This window comes from Sarcophilus harrisii, chromosome 6 (assembly GCF_902635505.1).
Source record: "Sarcophilus harrisii chromosome 6, mSarHar1.11, whole genome shotgun sequence".
NCBI classification, from domain to species: Eukaryota; Metazoa; Chordata; class Mammalia; order Dasyuromorphia; family Dasyuridae; genus Sarcophilus; species Sarcophilus harrisii.
Genome location: NC_045431.1, coordinates 240,659,330 through 240,679,672, shown reverse-complemented (window position 1 = coordinate 240,679,672; position 20,343 = coordinate 240,659,330). Strand labels below are relative to the sequence as shown.

Below are 20,343 nucleotides of genomic sequence, written 5' to 3'. Positions count from 1 at the left end.
TATCTTTTAACTGTTGGTTAATCCGTACTGATGAGCCTCTTAGTTTTTAATCATTTTTGTGTAGTTGAAATAAAATAGCTGTCCTATATCTGACAGCTCTACATTAAGCACTTTTCCAGAAGCTTGTTAACCTCCTTAGGGGAGATTCTAGGCCTGAGCAGTATGTAAATTTTATCTAAGAGACTTTCCCCTGAATGCTAATATAGAACAATGAGCCCAAAGGTGAAAAGAGCTCAATGCCTCTGCGGGACTGAAAGTGTGAGCTCTTGGGTGTGGAAAATCAATCTGGACTTTGGGAATACAGTTTTGTACTAATACTGGTCGTGAGGAAGAGCATATTGTCTCACAGGAACCATTTCAGAGCCCAGTTGGGCTACATTAGGCTGGATGAGCCTTCCAGTTCTGAGGAGGAGCAGCAGCCCAAGGAACTGCTCGTCTTTCATTTCAGAGAGGACCAATGACTAGATGGGTGATGTCTTGACTTCCAAGTGAATTGGATTTAGGTGAGATGGAGTCGCACAAAATAATTACCCAAACTCTCTGGTCCAGAGCCCAGTGGTGAGACAAAATGACTGGAGATGGGTTGGGAAGCAGTGGATGACCCTGGCGATATCAAGGTTTGTCCAAACAACGTCTGAACTGTGGCTACTGGAACAAATCAGGAGAAGTCTTCACATGTTGGGGCAGACCCTCCCCAACTCACTAATGGGTTTGAGGCCGGTTGGCTGTCTTCGGCCTGGTCTGCAGAAATGATTTTCCATGCTCTTTTTAAGAGACACAGGCTCTGTTACTGTGCCCTGCCCAAATGCCACGATGCCTTTGCCAACCTTAGGGCCAATCTGCTCTCGGGAGTTGGGATATGTTTGGAGACCAGACTGGCTCCTTGCTGCCCCACAGAAGACTTGGACAGGACTTAAGGGGGAGTCTTCTTATGGGCTAGGACTCGGTTCCCTTTCTGTTCCTGCTGACAAGCTAGAGGTACCAAATGAGGATATCCAGGAACTGGAAAGCATGCCTTAGGAAGAGCAACTAAAGGAAGGAGGTATGTTTAGCCTGGACAAGGGAAAATTTAAGTGTCTGAAGACTAAACTTGCATATTCTCAGAGAGGATCCTGATTGTTGTTCCCCACTTCACCTTCTCCTGCCTTGAGTTACCATCAGAAAACTGGGTGGTTTGCCCTCATCTGCTCCTCTTACCCCAGCCGTGGCAGATAGGGCAGACAGTAGCTCCCAGAACCTGGAAAAATCTATAGTTCTTAGGCTCATAGGATTGAGAGCTGGGAGGAATCTCAGATGTCATCTAATCCTATCTCTTTTTACAGAAAAGGAAACCGAGGTTCAGTAAGATGAGGGATTTAAAGTCACAAAATCAGAGACAGAATCAGCTTTCTCTATTCCACTGCTCCCCAAACCCACTTCCATATTTGTCCCCAGAGAGACATGTGTGAGCTTGAGAGAAAATCCGGGAAACAGTGGATTTTGTGGGCATCTAGACACTGGGAGACAACGGGGGCCTGGGGGCGGATGGGCAGATCTTCAGGATGCCTGGAGCAAAGACACCATTGGACTTAGGAGACACTATGTCTCCACATGACACTGGTGACAAATGCCAGGAGATGAAGTCAGTTAATGGGCTTCTTATCCTGAGCCCAAAGGTCAGTGGAAGCCACAAGCAAGAGATGACGTTCCAGAGGATCCAGGATGACTCACAATTGGTCTGGGAAGGTCTTGAGTATCTTTTTCCTCTACAGGGGTCAGGTTGAGTGCCTTTGATAGATAAAGATTGCTTTGTTTGGTTTTTGCAAAGGACTGGTGATGGCCTGCTGAGTTACAAACTGAGGGGTACCGATGTCTCCCCGAACTTTAGAAGGAACTGCCCTCTGAGGACACAGGAAGCACAGGACATGCTGGGAGCCTTCTCTTGTCATTGATAGGCTTTATAGTCTTTGGAGAATGCTATTGCTCATTAGCTGGTGTGGCTATTTACCCAGTACCCCCACTTCCTTCTCCTCCCGGGAGAGAGCCCTCCTTGTATAAAATAAACACAACTTAGCAAAAACAAACCAGAGCATTAGCCTTGTCTGACAACGTACACAAAACCCCCCAATATTAGTCCACATCCTCGTTAGCAATAGCGAAAGACCCATCGACATGGGTCATCGCCTTCGTCTGAACTCTATCCTCTGCTGTGGTTCCCTTCAACACTCTGATAGTCTTGTATGTTTTTCTTCTGCCTGCTTACTTCACTCTGCATCAGTTCATACAATTCCACGTTTCTCCTAATTCATTATGGTTCAGTAAGATTCATCATATTCACATACATCAACAATGTTAACATTTATATGTCGAGCACTGTGCTAAGTGCTTTACAAATATCTCATTGGATCCTCACAATAACCCTGCGAGGCAGATGCTGTTGTTATTCCTGTTTTACAGATGAGGAAACTGAGTCAAACAGTGGTTGAGTTACTTCACAAACAGGTATTAAAGTATCTGAGGCTAAATTTGAACTCAAGACTTTTTTGGATTTGTGAATCATCTGCTTGCAAAGGGGAGTTGTTGACAATATAATTCTGGCTACTGTAATATGAGTTGCCTGGATTTTCTGGGTAGAGGCAATGAGCCAGAGAGGTAAGAAGAAACTCCCACATCCCTACAGATTCACCATTATTACCACATAGGAAATGTCAACAAGTTCCAGAGAGGTAAGAAAAACCCCTACATACCCACAGATTCACCATTTTTGCCACATAGGAAATGTCGATAGGTTTCAGAGAGACAAGAAAAAACCCCAAATCCCCACAGATTCACCATTATTGCTCCAATAAGGAAAATAATGGACAATACATCGGAGAGGTGTTCCCCGTGGTCAAGGAGTTACTACTCTCTGGCAGTATTCAATGGAAAACTAAAAGACCACTTGGGATGTTGAAATATTTTGTAAACCTTAAAGTGCTATGCAAAGGTGGCTCATCATGTGTGTGTTTGTTGATGATTATGAAAGTCACAATAAAAAGAACAATTTTTAAGTAATCGCCCAGGGGTGCAGGGGGCTGCGTTAGTCACTCTCCAAGGTCCTTCCAAGGAACTCTGAAATTCTACCATTCAATGGTTCCAAAGGCTGGCAATTGGGAGATTTCCCAGAGATCCCCAATCACAATCTTCCAGCCAGAAGGGATGTCAGTGGTCACCATCTGGTCTAAGCCTCTCCTGAAAAGGCACCTGGTCTCAACCACAGTCTTGACAACTGGTCACTCCAATCTTTTCTCTAAGACTTCCAATAAAAGAGAAAGCAGCCCATTGCACTTTGGGACAGTGGTCACTATTAGGAAACTTCCTTACCGCAAGTCTAAATCTACTCGTTGTCAACTCTTTCTGGTGCTCTTTTTTTTTTGTCTTCTGGGTTGAGCAGAACTAATCCCAATCCTACAGAATAGCATTCCTCAGTCCCCACTCTCAGATCCCCCAGATCCTCTCCTCTCCAGGCTATTACTAGAGATGCTTTTGGATCTCTGTTAAAATTTCTGTTTTTGAAGGGCCAACATGCCATAGTCAGTTCTCCTTTTCTGGGCTTCATTCTTTCATTTGTAAAATGATGGCGTGAGACCCTAATGGGTGGGCAGGACTCACTATAAAATAAAAGCTTCTGGCAAAACTGAAAAGCAACATGGCAGAAGTTTAGTCCAGTTAACTGTACACCAAGATAGGCTCCAAATGGGCACATGACCCACATGTAAAAGGTCACATAAAGGTTAATTTGTTTTTGTTGTTTCACATAAAGGTTAATTTGTTTTTGTTGTTTGTCCTTCATTCTTGAAGATCATGGCATCAAGGAGGTGACGCTATGACAAGCAGATGAGTTGGATTGAGGGAGGGGGTGTTGTATAAAGTCACCAGCCTCACTTTCTCCTCCAGAACCATCTGGGGCTAGGGGAAAGATATAGATCAGGATGACTAGAGATGATTCTCCAAAAAAAAGCAAGTTAGAGGGGCAGAGAAGGAGACATCTTTCCCTTCCGTGATAAGAGAAGCTTCCTGATGAAATCTGGGGTAGAGAAAATCAGAGATTAAATAGACAATTCTGACTTTGGGCCACCAGAGACTTCTAGAAGCCGCTGGTATAGTTCCCCTAAAGAAGTGAGAGGGGCCAATCAAGGCAGGAGGCAGCTAGGCTTTTAACTGATCACACCATCTCCTTGAAGTCGAGGAGATAATTCATTTTTGCCTTTTTTTTCCAGTTCCTACCACAGTGCCTGGTACATTGCAAGTATAGGCACTTAATGTTTAAATTGATTGAGTGATGTGGGGGCTTTGAATAACCCAGGAATAATCCTGTTAGCCGTGTGCTCTTCTCCTATTTAGTTGTATTAAATCGTATAAAGAAAAAGGAACGATTAAGCAGGGAAGAGAGTTTGCCTGGTCCTTTCCCCACAGCCAGGCAGTTGGCTCAGTGAAAAACAAAATTCAAGAATGAGTTCTCTTGTTCAATCAATTTCCAATACCCAAATCAGCCTCTTCATGTCATGACCTCCGATCCTCGGGCGTCTCCCTGAGCATCTCCCTCACACTTGTCCCCCATACCAGGTCTTGACCCCAAACCAGGTCAACTCCAGACTGTCCTCTTGGATCCCCTTCTCATTTCACCCATTGCTCCCAGCCAAGTCTCAGCCTTGGATCCCCCCATCACTCACTCCCTTTGCTTCTACGTACATGCTGCTGGAGGAAGCTGGGGAAAATCATGCAATTCTTTTGATTAGGTCCAATACACATTTATTTTCCATAATCAATTGGGTTCTCACTGCTGCTAGGTAATCAAACTACGCTGCTTCTGTTAACTCATTATCCCACTGCTTTTCCAGACCTTCTCACCCCTCCTCACATCTCCCATAGCTTCTCATTGCCCCCTCACTAAGGACCTTGCTTCATACTTTCCAGAAAACTTTCCTCTTCAACTTTGTATTTGTATTTGACTTTCTCCATGAGCTCCCTCTTCTTTTCTCTTCACCTCCTCATTCATGTGTCTCTGCCATTTACTGCTAGTGTGATCTTGGATAAACTTTTTTCACGGGATCCTGAGTCGAGGCCATCAAGTTCAAGCTCAATTCACAAGCAAATTGAGCCATTTCAGGGAGGAAGCCTAGCTGGAGAGCGTGGGGATCCGAAGCTTGAGCCTTAATGAGGATTCTAATGAGGAGAGAGCATTTCAGGTACGGGAAGCAAGCAGCCTGTGCATAGCACGACATGAACATTGGAATGGCGTCTCCAGGAGGTGGGCAAGCTGAGCGACGGCAGGCTGCAGTGCAATAGATCTGGGCAGGGCAGAAAAGAACACGTGACTCTGACCTTCCTTGCAGTCTTCTGAAATGTCTTGGTCATGTCTCCCTAAATAATTGTGTTCTGTCATTCTTGTGCTGCTGAAAATGACTCGATTTGCCTATGGAAGGCTTAGGGGGATCCCGATCCAGATTTAATAGCTCTTTCCCAGCCTCCAGTCCTCTGAAAATTCTAAGAATATGATGGATAAAATGTACATTTATTGTTAGATCCCAAACAAGTCATATAACAGCTCTAGACTTCCTTTGTGAAATGGGGAGCTTGAACCTGATGGCCTCTTGAGACCTTGGGACCAGCCTTGGTCTCAGCAGAATAATCATGAGAATAATCAGGAATAAAGTCGCAAGTCTTTATTGTCTCCTTCAGTCTCCCAGTCTGCGCCAGCAGTTTCAGCCAGCCAGCCAGTCTATAGTCTCTAGTCTTTTCCAGTCAGCCAGCCAGTCAGCTAGTCAGCAGTCAGCCAGTCAGCCAGTCAGCAGTCTGCCAGTCAGCCAGTCAGCCAGTCAGTCAGTCAGTCAGTCAGCAGTCTGCCAGTCAGCCAGTCAGTCAGTCAGCCAGTCAGTCAGCCAGTCAGCAGTTCGCCAGTCAGCCAGTCAGCAGTCTGCGCATCTCAGGCTCTCCCTTTGGTCTGACTCTGACCACTTAAATACTCCATTACAATGACATCAATCCATCATGCTGAGTATAAGCCAATCATTATATTACTAGGGAACCATTCTCTCATAATTCTACTGAGTTAACATCTTGTAAGATTACATCCATCATACTGAGTCTTTTTTATACCTTTTCAGAGTTCCTGCCCTCTTCAACTTTGTATTGACTGGGCTGTACATCCACTGCTTTTCCTTAACAGAAAGCAAGTTCTTCGAGGTCAGAAGCCGATTCATTCTTTGTTTCTAGTTCTAGCATCCAGCATCAATAATAAAGGAAGGAGGAAAAAAGAAAGGGAAGAAAGGAAAGGAGGAAAAGAAGAGGGAAGGAAAGACCAGTTGGAGCTGGATCAAGTATGAGCAGGGGGTGAAGGAACCTAGGATATTTAGAGTAGAGATGGGAAGCCTGGAGAAGGCTAGACTTTGGGAGGACGCAATAGCCACCTTCAAGGACCTCAAGAATTGCCGTGAGGAAGACGGAGTCATAGATTTGCTCAGATGGAGATAAGCTTTCCTTCCCATGGAAGTTGCACCTCTCCTGGCTCTCAGGCCATGTATGGCCCTCAGAGAATCAGAGCCCTCTGCTTCTCTGACCAAGGTCTTTCCCAGGATTGACTGCTTCTGTCACAGTCCTTTTTTGGACCCCATTATTGACAACTTACTGGGGAGATGGGGTCCTACAAAGGGAGCCAATCCTCCACCTAGGTTCTGCCTTTTCTTCCCTAGGATATCCCAGGCTTTCCTTTTGACCCTTGTCCTGGGAAAAACATCCTCCTCTCTGGACACCAACTCTAGCCTTCACTCATTTCCTCACTCATTACTTCACTCACTCATCCTTCATCCACTCACACTTCCCTCATTAATTTGCTGTTTCATCCATTCATTCAGTCATTGCTTCATTCACTCACTCATCCTTCATCCACTCATACTTCCCTCATTCATTCACTCATTACTTCATTCACTCACTCATCCTTCATCTGCTCATACTTCCCTCATTAATTCGCTCTTTGTTTCATCCGTTCATCCGCTCATTCACAATAGTACTGGCCTGGTACTCAGAAGGGACCAGTGAGCTAACATCCATTTCCTGTTCCCTATTGACTCTGGGTGAATCCTTTTTACTTCTCCAAGGTCACTTCTGCATCCGTAAAATGGGAATAAAGCATTATCAGAGGGCTGCCGGTGAGGAACAAACAATGTCACATCTACAGAGGGCTCCGGTCATGATTCGTGTGTTCCACAAGCAATTATTAAGTGCTTACTATCTGCAAGGTGGGGTGCTTGGTAATGGGGACCAACACAACCAATTTTTTTAAATTAAAACTTTTTATTTTCAAAACATATGCATGGATAACTTTTCAATACTGAAGTTCACAAAACCTTATATCCCCCCACCCCCTCCCCTAGATGGCAAATAATCCAATATATGTTAAACACGGACACAACTCTTACTGCAGGGAGAGTGGGGGTGGGGGGTGGGGGTGGGGGTGTGTGCAAAGGGGCAGACTGATTGAGTAGGGAGGTGACCCAGTGCCCAGAGCCCAAGTCAGGCCCCTTCTCTGCCAAGGAGAAGGTAGCCTGGGGCAGGGTGGGGCAGTGGTGATCAGCTAGAGAGAAGCCCATGGAAAAGGAGGAGAGGGCCATTAGGGATCGCTGCCGGTGGTTGTCTCGTGGATAGACTCTGGGGGGACGATTGACATGATCATTTGCTTCCGTAAGCTTCTGGATAGTTTCTGTCTCTTTAATCCGGAAATAAGCTTGCTGGGAGAGAGGTATAATATATTCCAGGAATATTTGTAACTGTTGAGACAGATAGTCCCTACGAGAAGAAAAAGACATCAGGGTCGGCTCAGAAGGCCAGGGCAGAGTGTGGGCCCCAAGGGACTCCCCCAAAGGGTCCTCCCAACGCTGACATTCTGCCCTTCCTGTTCTAAGGCCTCTCCCAGGTCTGTGAGGTTCTAGGTCCCCAGACCTGGTCCAGCTCAGATTGTCTGGGTTCTAGCTTCTAGGCCCCTTGAAGCTGTGACATCTGTGCCTGGCTCTAAAGTCCCTCTCGGCTCTTACCCCTTATGAGTTTGTATCCCTTGGAGGAGATATCCCCCCAGGGCCGTGAGGGGGAGGCAGGATTGCCCTGAGGATCCTCCCTGGGCTCTCGGGCTCTGGCTCTGGCTCCCCCCCCCCAAAGGCCCTGGGCCTAACCCTGGTTCCCCCAGACCTGCCCCTCACCAGCTGCGAAGAAGGTCAGGATGCTGACGCTGGAGAGGTAGAAGGGCCACTGGAGCTCGAAGTTCCAGCCTTCCTGGCTGAAGATGTCCAGAACTTGCATCGAGAACAACATGAGGCACCCGAACAAGGCCAGTCCTAGTCCCAGACACCAAAGCAAGTGCACTTCCTGGGGAACTGAGCATGAGCAGCTCCCACCCGGGCCCCTCAGTCGGGTGCTGGCACCTCCCCAACCCCCCTCCCTATCCAGCCCTTCCTCAGCTAGAGCCGGGGGCCTGAAGTGGGGCCTCTTCCTGGAAGAGGAGCCTGAAGACCCCCAGATTACAGGGGTGCCCAAGGCCCTCACCACCTCCCGGTCTCTTCCTGCTGGCCTGAAGGGCTGCTGCCATGTCTCGGGAAGGCTCCTGTCAGGAAGTAAATGTGTTACCTAAGAGAGACAGCTCATCACGCCCTCCACTTCTGAACTCTTTCATGCAGTCCCCAAAATTGGCAAGGGGAGGGAGGGGGGAGTCTGAAGGGAGGTAACTGGGCCCAAAGGCTCTGTCCTGTGGCCGCCTACCCCCTTCTCACTCCCCACCCCAGGAAAACAGCAACAATCATAATGATGATAAATAGCTTATCTTTACAAATAGCCCTGTAAGGTACAAGATAAAATTACTGTCCCCATTTTACAGGTGGACAAACTGAGTGAGTGTGTTAGCTATCGAGTGACTCTGAATAAAGCCCTTTAAACCCTCTGGGCCTCAGTTTCCCCATCTGTAAAATGAGAATATTGACTGGAATATCTCTAGGGTCTCTTCCAGCTCGAAAATCCTATGAATACCAAAATGCTGATAGGTAAACTGAGACTCAGAGGACTTATGAGTGATCAGTCAGTCCTGTTCTCTTTTCCCATAGCATTCGAGCTCTCTGCTCCTGCCCTGGGACCCCCAGCAGTGTCAGTGTGGAAATGGGCTGTCCTTCCTGGCTCTCACAACTTCCCAGGGGCCTTCTACAACAGCTTTCCTGCAGGCCAGGAGGGAGTGCGGGAGCTTTGGGAACCTTTCTTTCCCACAAGCCGGCCCATCCTTCTCCCGGGGGTCGGGCCAGCCTTGGCCTCCCGTGTCTTATGGGGGCAGAGCCCCAGATCTGGCTCCCAGGCCCAGCTTTGCCATTAATGGGCTGGATGACCCAAAGCAAGTCACTTCCCTACTTCAGGCCTCAGTTTCCTCAACTGCAAAATGGAGATGACAAGAGCTAGCCCAGTGCTTTTACAAATATTCCCTCGATTTAGCCTCAAAACAACTGCTCCTATTTGTACGGATGAGGAAACTGAGGTCACACAGCTAGAAAATGGCTAAGAATGCATTGAAATCCAAGTCTTCCTGATTCTGTTCAGTACGCCGCTTTGCTGCAGGGTGCCATTTCTAGCGAGCCATCCCCAAAGCGATCTGCCTGCACCCCGCTTCCTCCTCAGCACCCCAAACATGAACTCTGCTCCTGAAACCACTCTCGACTCCTTATTTTGCCAGAGCCAGCCTCCACCTCCCCTTCAGCTCCAACTCCTCAGCTTCCAGCTCTCTAGCACATATTTATTGTCTTCTTCCTGTCCTTGGAGTCTTGGTTGCCTGTATTTGTCATAGTCCTTGGAACACAAGAAAAGCTTCAGTTCTCGGTCTGTCTCTGTCTCTGTCTCTCTCCTCTCCCTCCTTCCTTCCCTCTCTGTCACTATCTCTATGTTTGTCTCTGTCTCTTTCCCTCTCTCCCTGTGTCTGTCCTTCTGTCTCTGTCTCTCTGTCTGTCACTCTCTGTGTGTCTGTGCCTATCTCTTTCCCTTCCTCCCTCCCTTTCTGCCTCTGTCCCTCTGTCTCTGGCTGGGTCTCTGTCTCTGTGCCTGTATCTGTCTCTTTCCCTCCTTTCTTCCCTTCCTCCTTCCCTCCCTCCCTCTCTTTCTTTCTCTTTCATCCCATTTTATCCATTTTATTGGTAAGGAAACTCTAAGATTCATGACATGCCCAGGGTCACACAGCTCTTAGGTGACTAGGGTGGAATTCAAGGCTAGGTATGACTTCCACGACCAGCACTCTAGCTCCCACATCTAGGCTGCTCGGCCCTCTTGGATCCCTCCCGGCTCCAGCCCTCCCTTCCACGATCCAGAACCTGAGATGTAGTTCGCGATGGAGAAGATAAAGTCCAACTTGGAAATACGACTGAATATTCTTCGAAAGGAGCACATCATGGAGAGAATGAGGAGAGAAGTGAAGACCAGATTCAGAAACATGATCCCTCGAGAAAGGAAGATGTAAACTGTAAGAGAAACAAAAGCTGTCCCAGCGGTCCCCCATCACTGAGGAAACACCTACTATGTGCTGAGCACCCTACCAGGCACTGAGGACACAGTGAAAGCAGTCAGCCCAGAAGAACAAGAAAACAACTTCGTACAAATGAGCTCCAGACAGGACGAACTGAATAATCTCAGACGGAAGGCATGAGCATTAAAGAGGAACAGCAAAGATTCTTTTTTTAAAATTCAATTGTATTTTATTTTTTAATTACATATAAACATTCATTTTTTGTAACATTTTGAGTTCCCATTTTTTTCTCCTTCCCTCCCTTACCACCCCAATTCAGCAAGCAATCTGGTATAGGTTATATGTGTACAATCATTTTAAACACATTTTCATATTAGTCATGTTGTGAAAGAAGAATCGGAACAAATGGGAAAGACCATGAGAGGGAAAAAAACAAACACAAAAAGAGGTGAAAATCGTATGCTTTGATTAGCATTCAGTTTCCGGAGTTCTCTCTCTGGCCGCAGATGGCATTTTTCATCTCAAGTCTGTTGGAATTGTCTTGGATCACGGTATTGCTGAGAAGAGCGAAAGCTATCACAGTTGATCATCACATCATCTTGCTGTTACTGTGTACAATGATCTCTTGGTTCTGTTCACTTCGCTTGTCAGTGCATGTAAGTCTTTCCAGATTTTTCTGAAATAATACTGATCGTCATTTCTTTCTTTTTTTTATTATAATAACTTTTTATTGACAGAACCCATGCCAAGATAATTTTTTTTTACAACATTATCCCTTGCACTCACTTCTGTTCTGATTTTCCCCTCTCTCCCTCCACCCCCTTCCCTAGATGGCAAGTAGTCCTATATATGTTGAATATGTTGTAGTATATCCTAGATACAATATATGTGTGCAGAACTGAACAGTTTTCTTGTTACACAGGGAGAATTGGATTCAGAAGGTAAAAATAGACCGGGAAGAAAAACAAAAATGCTAACAGTTTACATTCATTTCCCAGTGTTTTTTTTTTCCTTTGGGTGTAGCTGCTTCTGTCCATCATTGATCAATTGAAACTGAGTTAGATCTTCTCTTTGTCGAAGAAATCCATGTCCCTCAGAATACATCTTCATGCAGGACCGTTGTTGAGGTATATAATGATCTCCTGGTCCTGCTCATTTCACTCAGCATCAGTTCATGGAAGTCTCTCCAAGCCTCTCTGTATTCATCCTGCTGGTCATTTCTTACAGAACAATAATATTCCATAACATTCATATGCCACATATATGAATGTTATGAATATTATTGTTCTGTAAGAAATGACCAATGGCATGATTTCAGAAAGGCCTGGAGAGACTTACACGAACTGATGCTGAGTGAAATGAGCAGGACCAGGAGATCATTATATACTTCAACAACAATACTATTGATGACCAGTTCTGATGGACCAGGCCATCCTCAGCAACGAGATCAACCAAATCATTTCCAATGGAGCAGTAATGAACTGAACCAGCTATGCCCAGAAAAAGAACTCTGGGAGATGACTAAAAACCATTACATTGAATTCCCAATCCCTATATTTATGCACACCTGCATTTTTGATTTCCTTCACAAGCTAATTGTACAATATTTCAGTCTGATTCTTTTTGTACAGCAAAATAACATTTTGGTCATGTATACTTATTGTTTATCTAATTTATATTTTAATATATTTAACATCTATTGGTCATCCTGCCATCTGGAGGAGGAGGAGGGGGGTAAGAGGTGAAAAATTGGAACAAGAGGTTTGGCAATTGTTAATGCTGTAAAGTTACCCATACATATAACCTGTAAATAAAAGGCTATTAAATAAATTAAAAAAATTCATATACCACAATTTATCCAACCATTCTCCAATTGATGGGCATCCATTCATTTTCCAGCTTCTAGCCTCTACAAACAGGGCCGCCACAAAAATTTTGGCACATACAGGTCCCTCTCCCTTCTTTAGTATCTCCTTATACCCCAAGTAGTAGCGCTGCTGGGTCAAAGGGTATGCACAGTTTGGTAACTTTTTGGACATAATTCCAGATTGCTCTCCAGAATGGTTGGATTCATTCATAGCTCTACCAACAATGTATCAGTGTCCCAGTTTTCCCACATCCCCTCCAACAATCATCATTATTTTTTCCTGTCATCTTAGCCAATCTGACAGGTGTGTAGTGGTATCTCAGAGTTGTCTTAATTTGCATTTCTCTGATTAATAGTGATTTGGAACACTCTTTCATATGAGTGGTAATAGTTTCAATTTCATCGTCTGAAAATTGTCTGTTCATATCCTTTGACCATTTGTCAATTGGAGAATGGCTTGATTTCTTATAAATTAGAGTCGGTTCTCTATATATTTTGGAAATGAGGCCTTTATCAGAACCTTTAATTGTGAAGATGTTTTCCCAGTTTGTTGCTTCCCTTCTAATCTTGTTTGCATTAGTTTTGTTTGTACAGAAGCTTTTTAATTTAATGTAATCAAAATTTTCTATTTTGTGATCAATAATGGTCTCTAGTTCATCTTTGGTCACAAATTTCTTCCTCCTCCACAGGTCTGAGAGATAAACTATCCTATGTTCCTCCAATTTATTTAGATTTTGTTCTTTATGTCTAAATCATGGACCCATTTTGATCTTATCTTGGTATACGGCGTTAAGTGTGGGTCCATGCCTAATTTCTGCCATACTAATTTCCAATTGTCCCAGCAGTTTTTGTCAAATAATGCTTTCTTATCCCAAAAGTTAGGATCTTTGGGTTTGTCAAACACTAGATTGCTATAGTTGACTATTCTGTCTTGTGAACCTAACCTGTTCCACTGATCAACTAATCTATTTCTTAGCCAATACCAAATGGTTTTGGTGACTGCTGCTTTATAATACAGTTTTAGATCAGGTACAGCTAGGCCACCTTCATTTGATTTCTTTTTTCATTAATTCTTTTGAGATTCTTGACCTTTTATTATTCCATATGAATTTTGTTGTTATTTTTTCTAGCTGATCATCATTTCTTACAGAACAATAATATTCCATAACATTCATATATCACAACTTATTCAGCCATTCCCCAACTGATGGGCATCCACTCAATTTTCAGTTCCTTGTCACTACAAAAAGGGCCGCTACAAACATTATTGTACATGTGGGGCCTTTTTCCTCTTTTATGATTTCTTTGGGATACAGATCCAGGAGTGACACTGATGGATCAAAGGTTACACACAGCTTGATAGCCCTTTGGGCATAGTTCCAAATTATTCCCCCAGATGGCTTGGATCAGTTCACAATTATACCAATAATGAATTAAGTGTTTCAGTTTTCCCACATTTATCATCTTTTCCTGTCATCTTAGCCAATCTGAGAAGTGAGAGGTGGAACCGTAGAGTTGTGAGGAGATATTATAGATTTCCAAACTGAAGCTCTACAGAACCATTGAGCCTGTGAAACTGGACAGCTAACCATTGTCATGCCAGGAAATTGAATTGCTCCCATTTGAATTGTCTTAGGAAGATTCTGAAGATCACCTAGCACAAAAAAGTACTAGATGCTGAGGTTTTTCTTGACCTAAATTGCCAAGCATTCAAACTTTACTGCAAAAAGTACATCTTTGATGGGCTAGTTTGAATCCCAAATGTATGTTTGTCTAAATGACTATTTTATCTCTAATCATTAGTGATTTAGAGCAATTTTTTTCATCTGACTATAATCTCTATCATTAGTGATTTAGAGCAATTTTTTTCATCTGACTATAAATGGCCTTCAGATTTCTTCATCTGAAAATTGTCTGTTCGTATCTTTTGACAACTTATCAATTGGGGAATGACTTGTATTGTTATAAATTTGTTAGTTCTCTAATCATTAGTGATTTAGAGCAATTTTTTTCATCTGACTATAAATGGCCTTCAGATTTCTTCATCTGAAAATTGTCTGTTCTTTTCTTTTGACAACTTATCAATTGGGGAATGACTTGTATTGTTATAAATTTGTTAGTTCTTTATATAATTTAGAAATGAGGCCTTTATCAGAAATACTGGCTTTAAAATTTTTTTCCCTCAACTTTCTGCTTCCCTTCTAATCCCGGCTGCATTATTTTTGTTTTTGCAAAACTTTTTAATGCAATAAAAATGATCTATTTGTCATTTTATGTTCTTTAGTTCTTTGGTTATAAATTCCTGCCTTCTCCAGAGACCTGAGGTAAATTATTCCTTCTCCTAATTTGCTTATGGTATCAGCCTTTTTGTCTAAATTGTGAATCCATTTTGACCTTTTCTTGGTATATGATGTGAGATGCTGGTCTACGTTTAATTTCTGACATACTGTTTTCCCCAGAAATTTTTGTCAAATGATGAATTCTTAGACCGGAAGCTGTTGTCTTTGGGTTTATCAAATACTAGGCAACTATAGTCATTGATTATTGTACCTACTCTATGCCAGTGATCCACCACTCTTATTTTTTATCCAGTATCAAATGGTTTTGTTAACTGCCACTTTATACTATACTTTTATGCCTGGCACGGTTAGACCATCTTCTTTTGCATTTTTTTCAATAATTCCCTTCATTTTCATGCCCTTTTGTTCTTCCAGATGAATTTTTTTCTAGCTCAATATCTGCCAGTTTGATCAATATGGCACATAAGTAAATGAATTTAGGTAGGATTATCATTTTTATTATAGTAACTTTGCCTACCCATAAACAATTGATATTTTTCCATTTTTAAAGATTTGACTTTGTGTGAAAAGTGGTTTGTAATTGTTTCATAAAGTTCTTGAGTTTGTCTTGGTAGGTAAACCCCCTAATATCTTCATAAAATAGTCATTTAGACAAACATACATTTGGGATTCAAACTAGCCCATCAAAGATGTACTTTTTGCAGTAAAGTTTGAATGCTTGGCAATTTAGGTCAAGAAAAACCTCAGCATCTAGTACTTTTTTGTGCTAGGTGATCTTCAGAATCTTCCTAAGACAATTCAAATGGGAGCAATTCAATTTCCTGGCATGACAATGGTTAGCTGTCCAGTTTCACAGGCTCAATGGTTCTGTAGAGCTTCAGTTTGGAAATCTATAATCTCTCCTCACTTTCCTTGGAGCTTCCCAAGCACTGAACTAGTTCTGGCAATGTATATGTCAATCTCATCATCTTTGTGTGGCCATCCCTGGAAAATACACTGCCAAGGTAAGAGAACTCATCCATAGCATTCAGTATTTCTCCATTTGCTATAGGTGAGAGTTTTATGGATGGATGGTACAGTGCTGGCTGATTAAGAACCTATGTTTTCTTGGTGTTGGGCTAAAATTAACACTAGCTGCAGAGATTTAATAAATACTTTGTTTAAATCTCAACCTCAGAGGCTGCATTGAGTGCACAATCACCTGGGAACAAAAAGTCAACTCTTCCTCGATTTTAATCTTGGATTGTAGTCTTTTCAAATTATCTGTGTGATAGCTGAACTTGACTTTTTTGTCCTTCTTGAAGACATCTGATGTTACAGAAAATCACATAAAAAGGATGGGAGCAAGCACACAAGACTTGTTTCAATACATTGGAGACTGGGAAAACATGAGAACATCATCAATTATCCAGTACCCAGGCAAGAAATCCATCATGAAATGTGTTATAATGCTGATGAACTTCTCTGGGCAACCAGATTTTTACATAATTTTCCACAAGCCCTCACAACTAACAGTGTCAAGGGTCTTGGTTAGATTGATGAATGTTGTAGATAGACTTCTGTTCTGCTCCTGGCATTTCTCCTGGAATTGTTGGGCAGCAAATACCGTATAAAATATTCCTTAGGCCTTTCTGAAGTCACACTAGTTCTTGGATAGATAATCATTCTCCAGGTCAAGGATCAGCCTCTCAAGGAGAACTCTGGCAAGAATTTTGCCAGCAATGACTACGAGAGAGATCCCTCTCCCCAACCTGCTTGTCCCAAGAAAACTTATTTCGCTTTCTTTTATGGAGATGGACAATGGAGGGGTCCTTCAACTCCTGGGGGATAATCTCTTCTTGCCACACAGCCCAGAAAATTTCAGTTAGCTTTTCTGTGAGTGGTGGACCCCTGCCAGATCTCTGCTGGAATGGAATCAGCACCAAGGGCTTTGCCACACAAGAGGATCCTACTAGTATTCAAAGTCTCTTCTTTAGTTGGAAGTTCATCTAGAGAGAGGTTGATTTTAACCTAAAGTAGTTGGGCGATGGCTTTAGCCATTGATTGTGATGGTCAGTTGAAAACACTGTGGGATTCTTTAGCCCATCCCTCTGGAATTGTGTTCTTATCACTAATCAATGTAGCTTGCACTATCGGTCTTTGGCCCATAAATAGCCTTTGGGGCATCATAAAAGTGCTTTGCATTGTCATCATCAGCATAAAACTGAATTTTATTTGTCTTCTTACTCATCTGAGAATCCTGCATCTAAGCTTTAATTTTACTTTTTAAAAATAGTATTTTATTTTCAAACATGTGTAAGACTGTGTTCCAGATTTTTCTTCCTCCTTCCTTACCTCACTCCTTTCCTGAACAGCAAGCAATCTGATATAGATTAAATATATGCAATTCTTTTAAAAATATTTTCATATTTGTTGCATATGTTGCTGCACCTTATTTTTGATGGAGTTAAATAGTACCTTCTTAGAGATGGATGAACTGTACTGCTGGGAAATCCTTTGGAGGTTTCATTTCTGAATTTCCCTATCATTTTTGTCAAATCAGTCTTGATATTTGTGAGTATTCTGACCCAAATGAATATGTGGTGCTGAATACCAAATCTCTGAAAGCTGCCCGCTTCTTTTCTGTTCCAATCGTGCCAGCTGTGGGTTGGCTCAACTTTCCCTTCATTAGCAAAGAACTGTTCCTGCTTGGAAAAGCTCTCCAATATGTTGACATTAAGGCTTCTGTAGTCGACTTACCTTGTCTCCACTCTTGAATACCATATTTCATTTGCAGAGAATAAGTCTGTGATTGGTTCAGCACTCTGCACCACATATTTCCTTCATCACTCTCACATCCTGTCAGTTTCTTCTCCTTACAATGACAGTCTCAAATGCCAAAAGTAAAAGTGCATCCATGAAGTTTTACTGTATTTAGGTAAACAGAAGTCTGCGTTGGTCATGAGAAGGTCATGAGATGCACAAGTTTTAGTAGTAAGTGACCATTGCCGTTCTTACCCCATTCTTCCCTGCCATGTCTGAAAGTCACTCAAAATTACAAACTTGTCCTTTTTAGGCACATGATAATGAAGATTTCCAGGTCTTTGTACAACTTTTCTTTGACCTCATCAAGATTTGTCATGATGATTCTTTCCTACAGGTGGCAATAGCACTGTCATGAGCCTCTCATCTACTCCATACAAGCTTTTTGACTAGATTAGTTATGATTATAAAACATCTACCAGCTTCACGGCGCTGCCCAGAAAAACGTATACCCAGCTATGACTTTGAAAAGCTGGGTTTCATTTGTCAGCCTTGTTTCACTTGGGACTGCTATTGGGATGCAAAACCTATCGAGTTATCTTGCAATGAGATTCTATTGGTTTATCAGGTCTACTGGATTTTGGGTTATCCATAAGTGTGCACACATTCCAGTGTACAGAGGGTGAATGGGATCATCACTACATAAGTTTTTATAATTTTGGGGGTGTATTTCAACCACAGGGTGGGATTTCCTGCCTGTTGCAGTAAATAGACTAAAACTGGGTAAGCAGACTTTTTTTGGGAACAGCTAGGTAACACAGTGGTTAAGAGCACCAGCCCTGAAGTCAGGAAGACCCGAGTTCAAATCTGGCCTCAGATACAACACTACCTAGCTGTGTGATCCTGGGCAAGTCATTTAACCCCAATTGCCTCAGCAAATTTTAAAAAAAAAACAGCTTTTCTAGTACCATCCTCAAATCAGGAGTGAGTACTGAGGTCCTTAAAAGGCCACTCAATGAGAAGATGACCTTATGGCCTGGGCTGCCCATGTGCAGGGTATCCATACCTGCTGCTTTATCATACTTTGAGATAGGTAAAAATGGTAAAATTGTACCAGTGATGTCTTTTTGACTTGACTCAATAAATTAGATTTAAGTGAGACAGAGTTGTCGGAAGTTCTCTTCCACAGTCATCACAGTGGCAGGAAACTCAGGAGAGCTGGTGATGGCTCAGAATGCAATGGCGGGTCCTGGTATCTGGGGTCTAATCAACTCCAAGAGCTCCCCAGCACCTGCTTCAGTTGCCTACATGGCCATCACAACAAAGTGTTCTCATTTGCCCATTCCACCAGGGGAAGCCATCATGGGCTTGGGGGGGTGGGGGTGGTAAATACCCTCCAACTTAGCAGAGTTGGAGACCCCTTGTTTACCTTCAATCTGCCTTAGCCCATCTTCTAAGATGGTTTACCAGAGTGTGACTGATATGCATAGTATAGCTTCCTGGAGACACAGAGGAGAGTTCGGTGATGGGTTGCACCCCAAACTGGATGAAAGGAGCCTCCCCATCAGAGATATCAGTCTTTTCTGAGTAGCCTACACCCCAACTCTTCCACTGCCAGGCTGGATGACTTTGAGAAAGTTCCTTTCCAAGCTGGCCCAAGCCTCTCATTCTAGGAGGACCCCAAGCCCCAGCTCCTGGGAAAATGCCCAAACCCTCTCTTCCTTGGGGTAGAGCCATTTGGCTTACCTGACATAGTATAAGGAACCGAGCACTGTAAACAATTGTCCCAGAGAGCGATGTTCATGATCGTTTTGTTACCTAAATTTATCCGGTTGTGTCGCAGAATGACCCACGTGGGATGGTTGGTGACCAAAAGCATGATAATCCAGCTTATTGTGGTGAAGATAACAGCCATGAACCTCATGCTCAACAGATTCCTCTTGGTAATGTGATATTGGATTTGAACAGGGTGACTGGGAGAAGACTCAGTCATCGAAGTCTTCATCTTCAGGTCTGGCTTCTCCTTGGGTATGTGGGCCTTGATCTCCATTTTCTCTCCCAGCCAACCCCCACCCCACGTCCCCCAGTACTGAACTCAATTTGGCCTATTCACCCCAGCAACTCATCCAACTGTCCCCCCTTAAAACAACCTCACTGCCATCCCTACTAAGGGACCAGTTCACACAGTGGCAACAAGTCTGCCCGGATTTCCTGAAGTCAGTGAGATTCCTGGGAGAACTGAAGAGGAAGCCCTGCTCTCCCTCCCAAGAGGTGCCCAAAAGAGGGCCTTGCTCCTTTTCCCAGGGGCTAAGCTGTTAAAACAGGAGGGTCCCTGGGCCCTGATCAGCTGTGACCATGCCTCAGAGTCTCCTTGAGGGCCTCTTGTGATAACATTGTCCCCAGATCCATCTCTTACAGTTAATTCCAACTGTCATGGAACTTTGGTCTATTTCCCTCCCTACTTCCCAATACATTTTTAAAAAATAAAAATACATGCAAAGAGAGTTTTCAACATTCACTCTTGCAAAACCATTGTGTTCTAAATTTTCTCCTTCCCTTCCTCCCCCTTCTCCTGGATGGCAAATAATCCCGTATAAGTTAAACATGAGTAATTCTTCTAGACATATTAGAAATGCACAAGAAAAATCGGATCAAAAAAGGAAAAAAACGAGAAAGAAAAAAAAGCAAGGGAACAACAACAACAAGAGTGAAGATGCTATGTTGTGATCCCTGCTCTCTCTGGGTGCAGATGGCCCTCTCCTTCCCAAGTCCATTAGAATTGTCCCGAATCATCTCATTGTTGAAAAGATCCCCGTCCATCGAGTTGATCATTGTATAATTTTGTTCCCGTGTACAAGGATCTCCTCAAGGATTTCAATCAGCATCAGTTCATGTAGGACTCTCCTGGCCTCTCTGAAATCATCCTGCTGATAATT

At 43.3% G+C, this 20,343-nt stretch overlaps 1 protein-coding gene across 2 annotated transcripts; it reads right to left on the bottom strand.

Moving 5' to 3' along the window:
- Positions 1-7,301: 7,301 nt before the first annotated feature.
- Positions 7,302-19,867, bottom strand: TMEM225B (transmembrane protein 225B). Of its 2 annotated transcripts, none has more exons than XM_031942119.1 (4): positions 19,226-19,867; positions 10,347-10,493; positions 8,211-8,345; positions 7,302-7,803 (listed from the first exon to the last, which is right to left on the bottom strand). In XM_031942119.1, exons 1-4 carry the CDS (start codon positions 19,455-19,457, stop codon positions 7,628-7,630), a joined length of 690 nt encoding a protein of 229 aa, XP_031797979.1. In that variant the 5' UTR covers positions 19,458-19,867; the 3' UTR covers positions 7,302-7,627. The 2 variants fall into 2 exon arrangements, with proteins under 2 accessions (XP_031797979.1, XP_023362289.1); XM_023506521.2 differs by having other exon boundaries at positions 7,304-7,803; positions 19,154-19,863.
- Positions 19,868-20,343: the final 476 nt, after the last annotated feature.

Coding starts and splice junctions, on each gene's coding strand:
- TMEM225B (XM_023506521.2), bottom strand. CDS start 19,457: ATGGAGATCAAGGCCCACATACCCAAGGAGAAGCCAGACCTGAAGATG. Junction 10,494..19,153: donor GGTTCCTTATACTATGTCAG/GTAAGCCAAATG, acceptor TTTCTCTTACAG/TTTACATCTTCCTTTCTCGA. Junction 8,346..10,346: donor CATCGCGAACTACATCTCAG/GTTCTGGATCGT, acceptor GTCTGGGACTAG/GACTGGCCTTGTTCGGGTGC.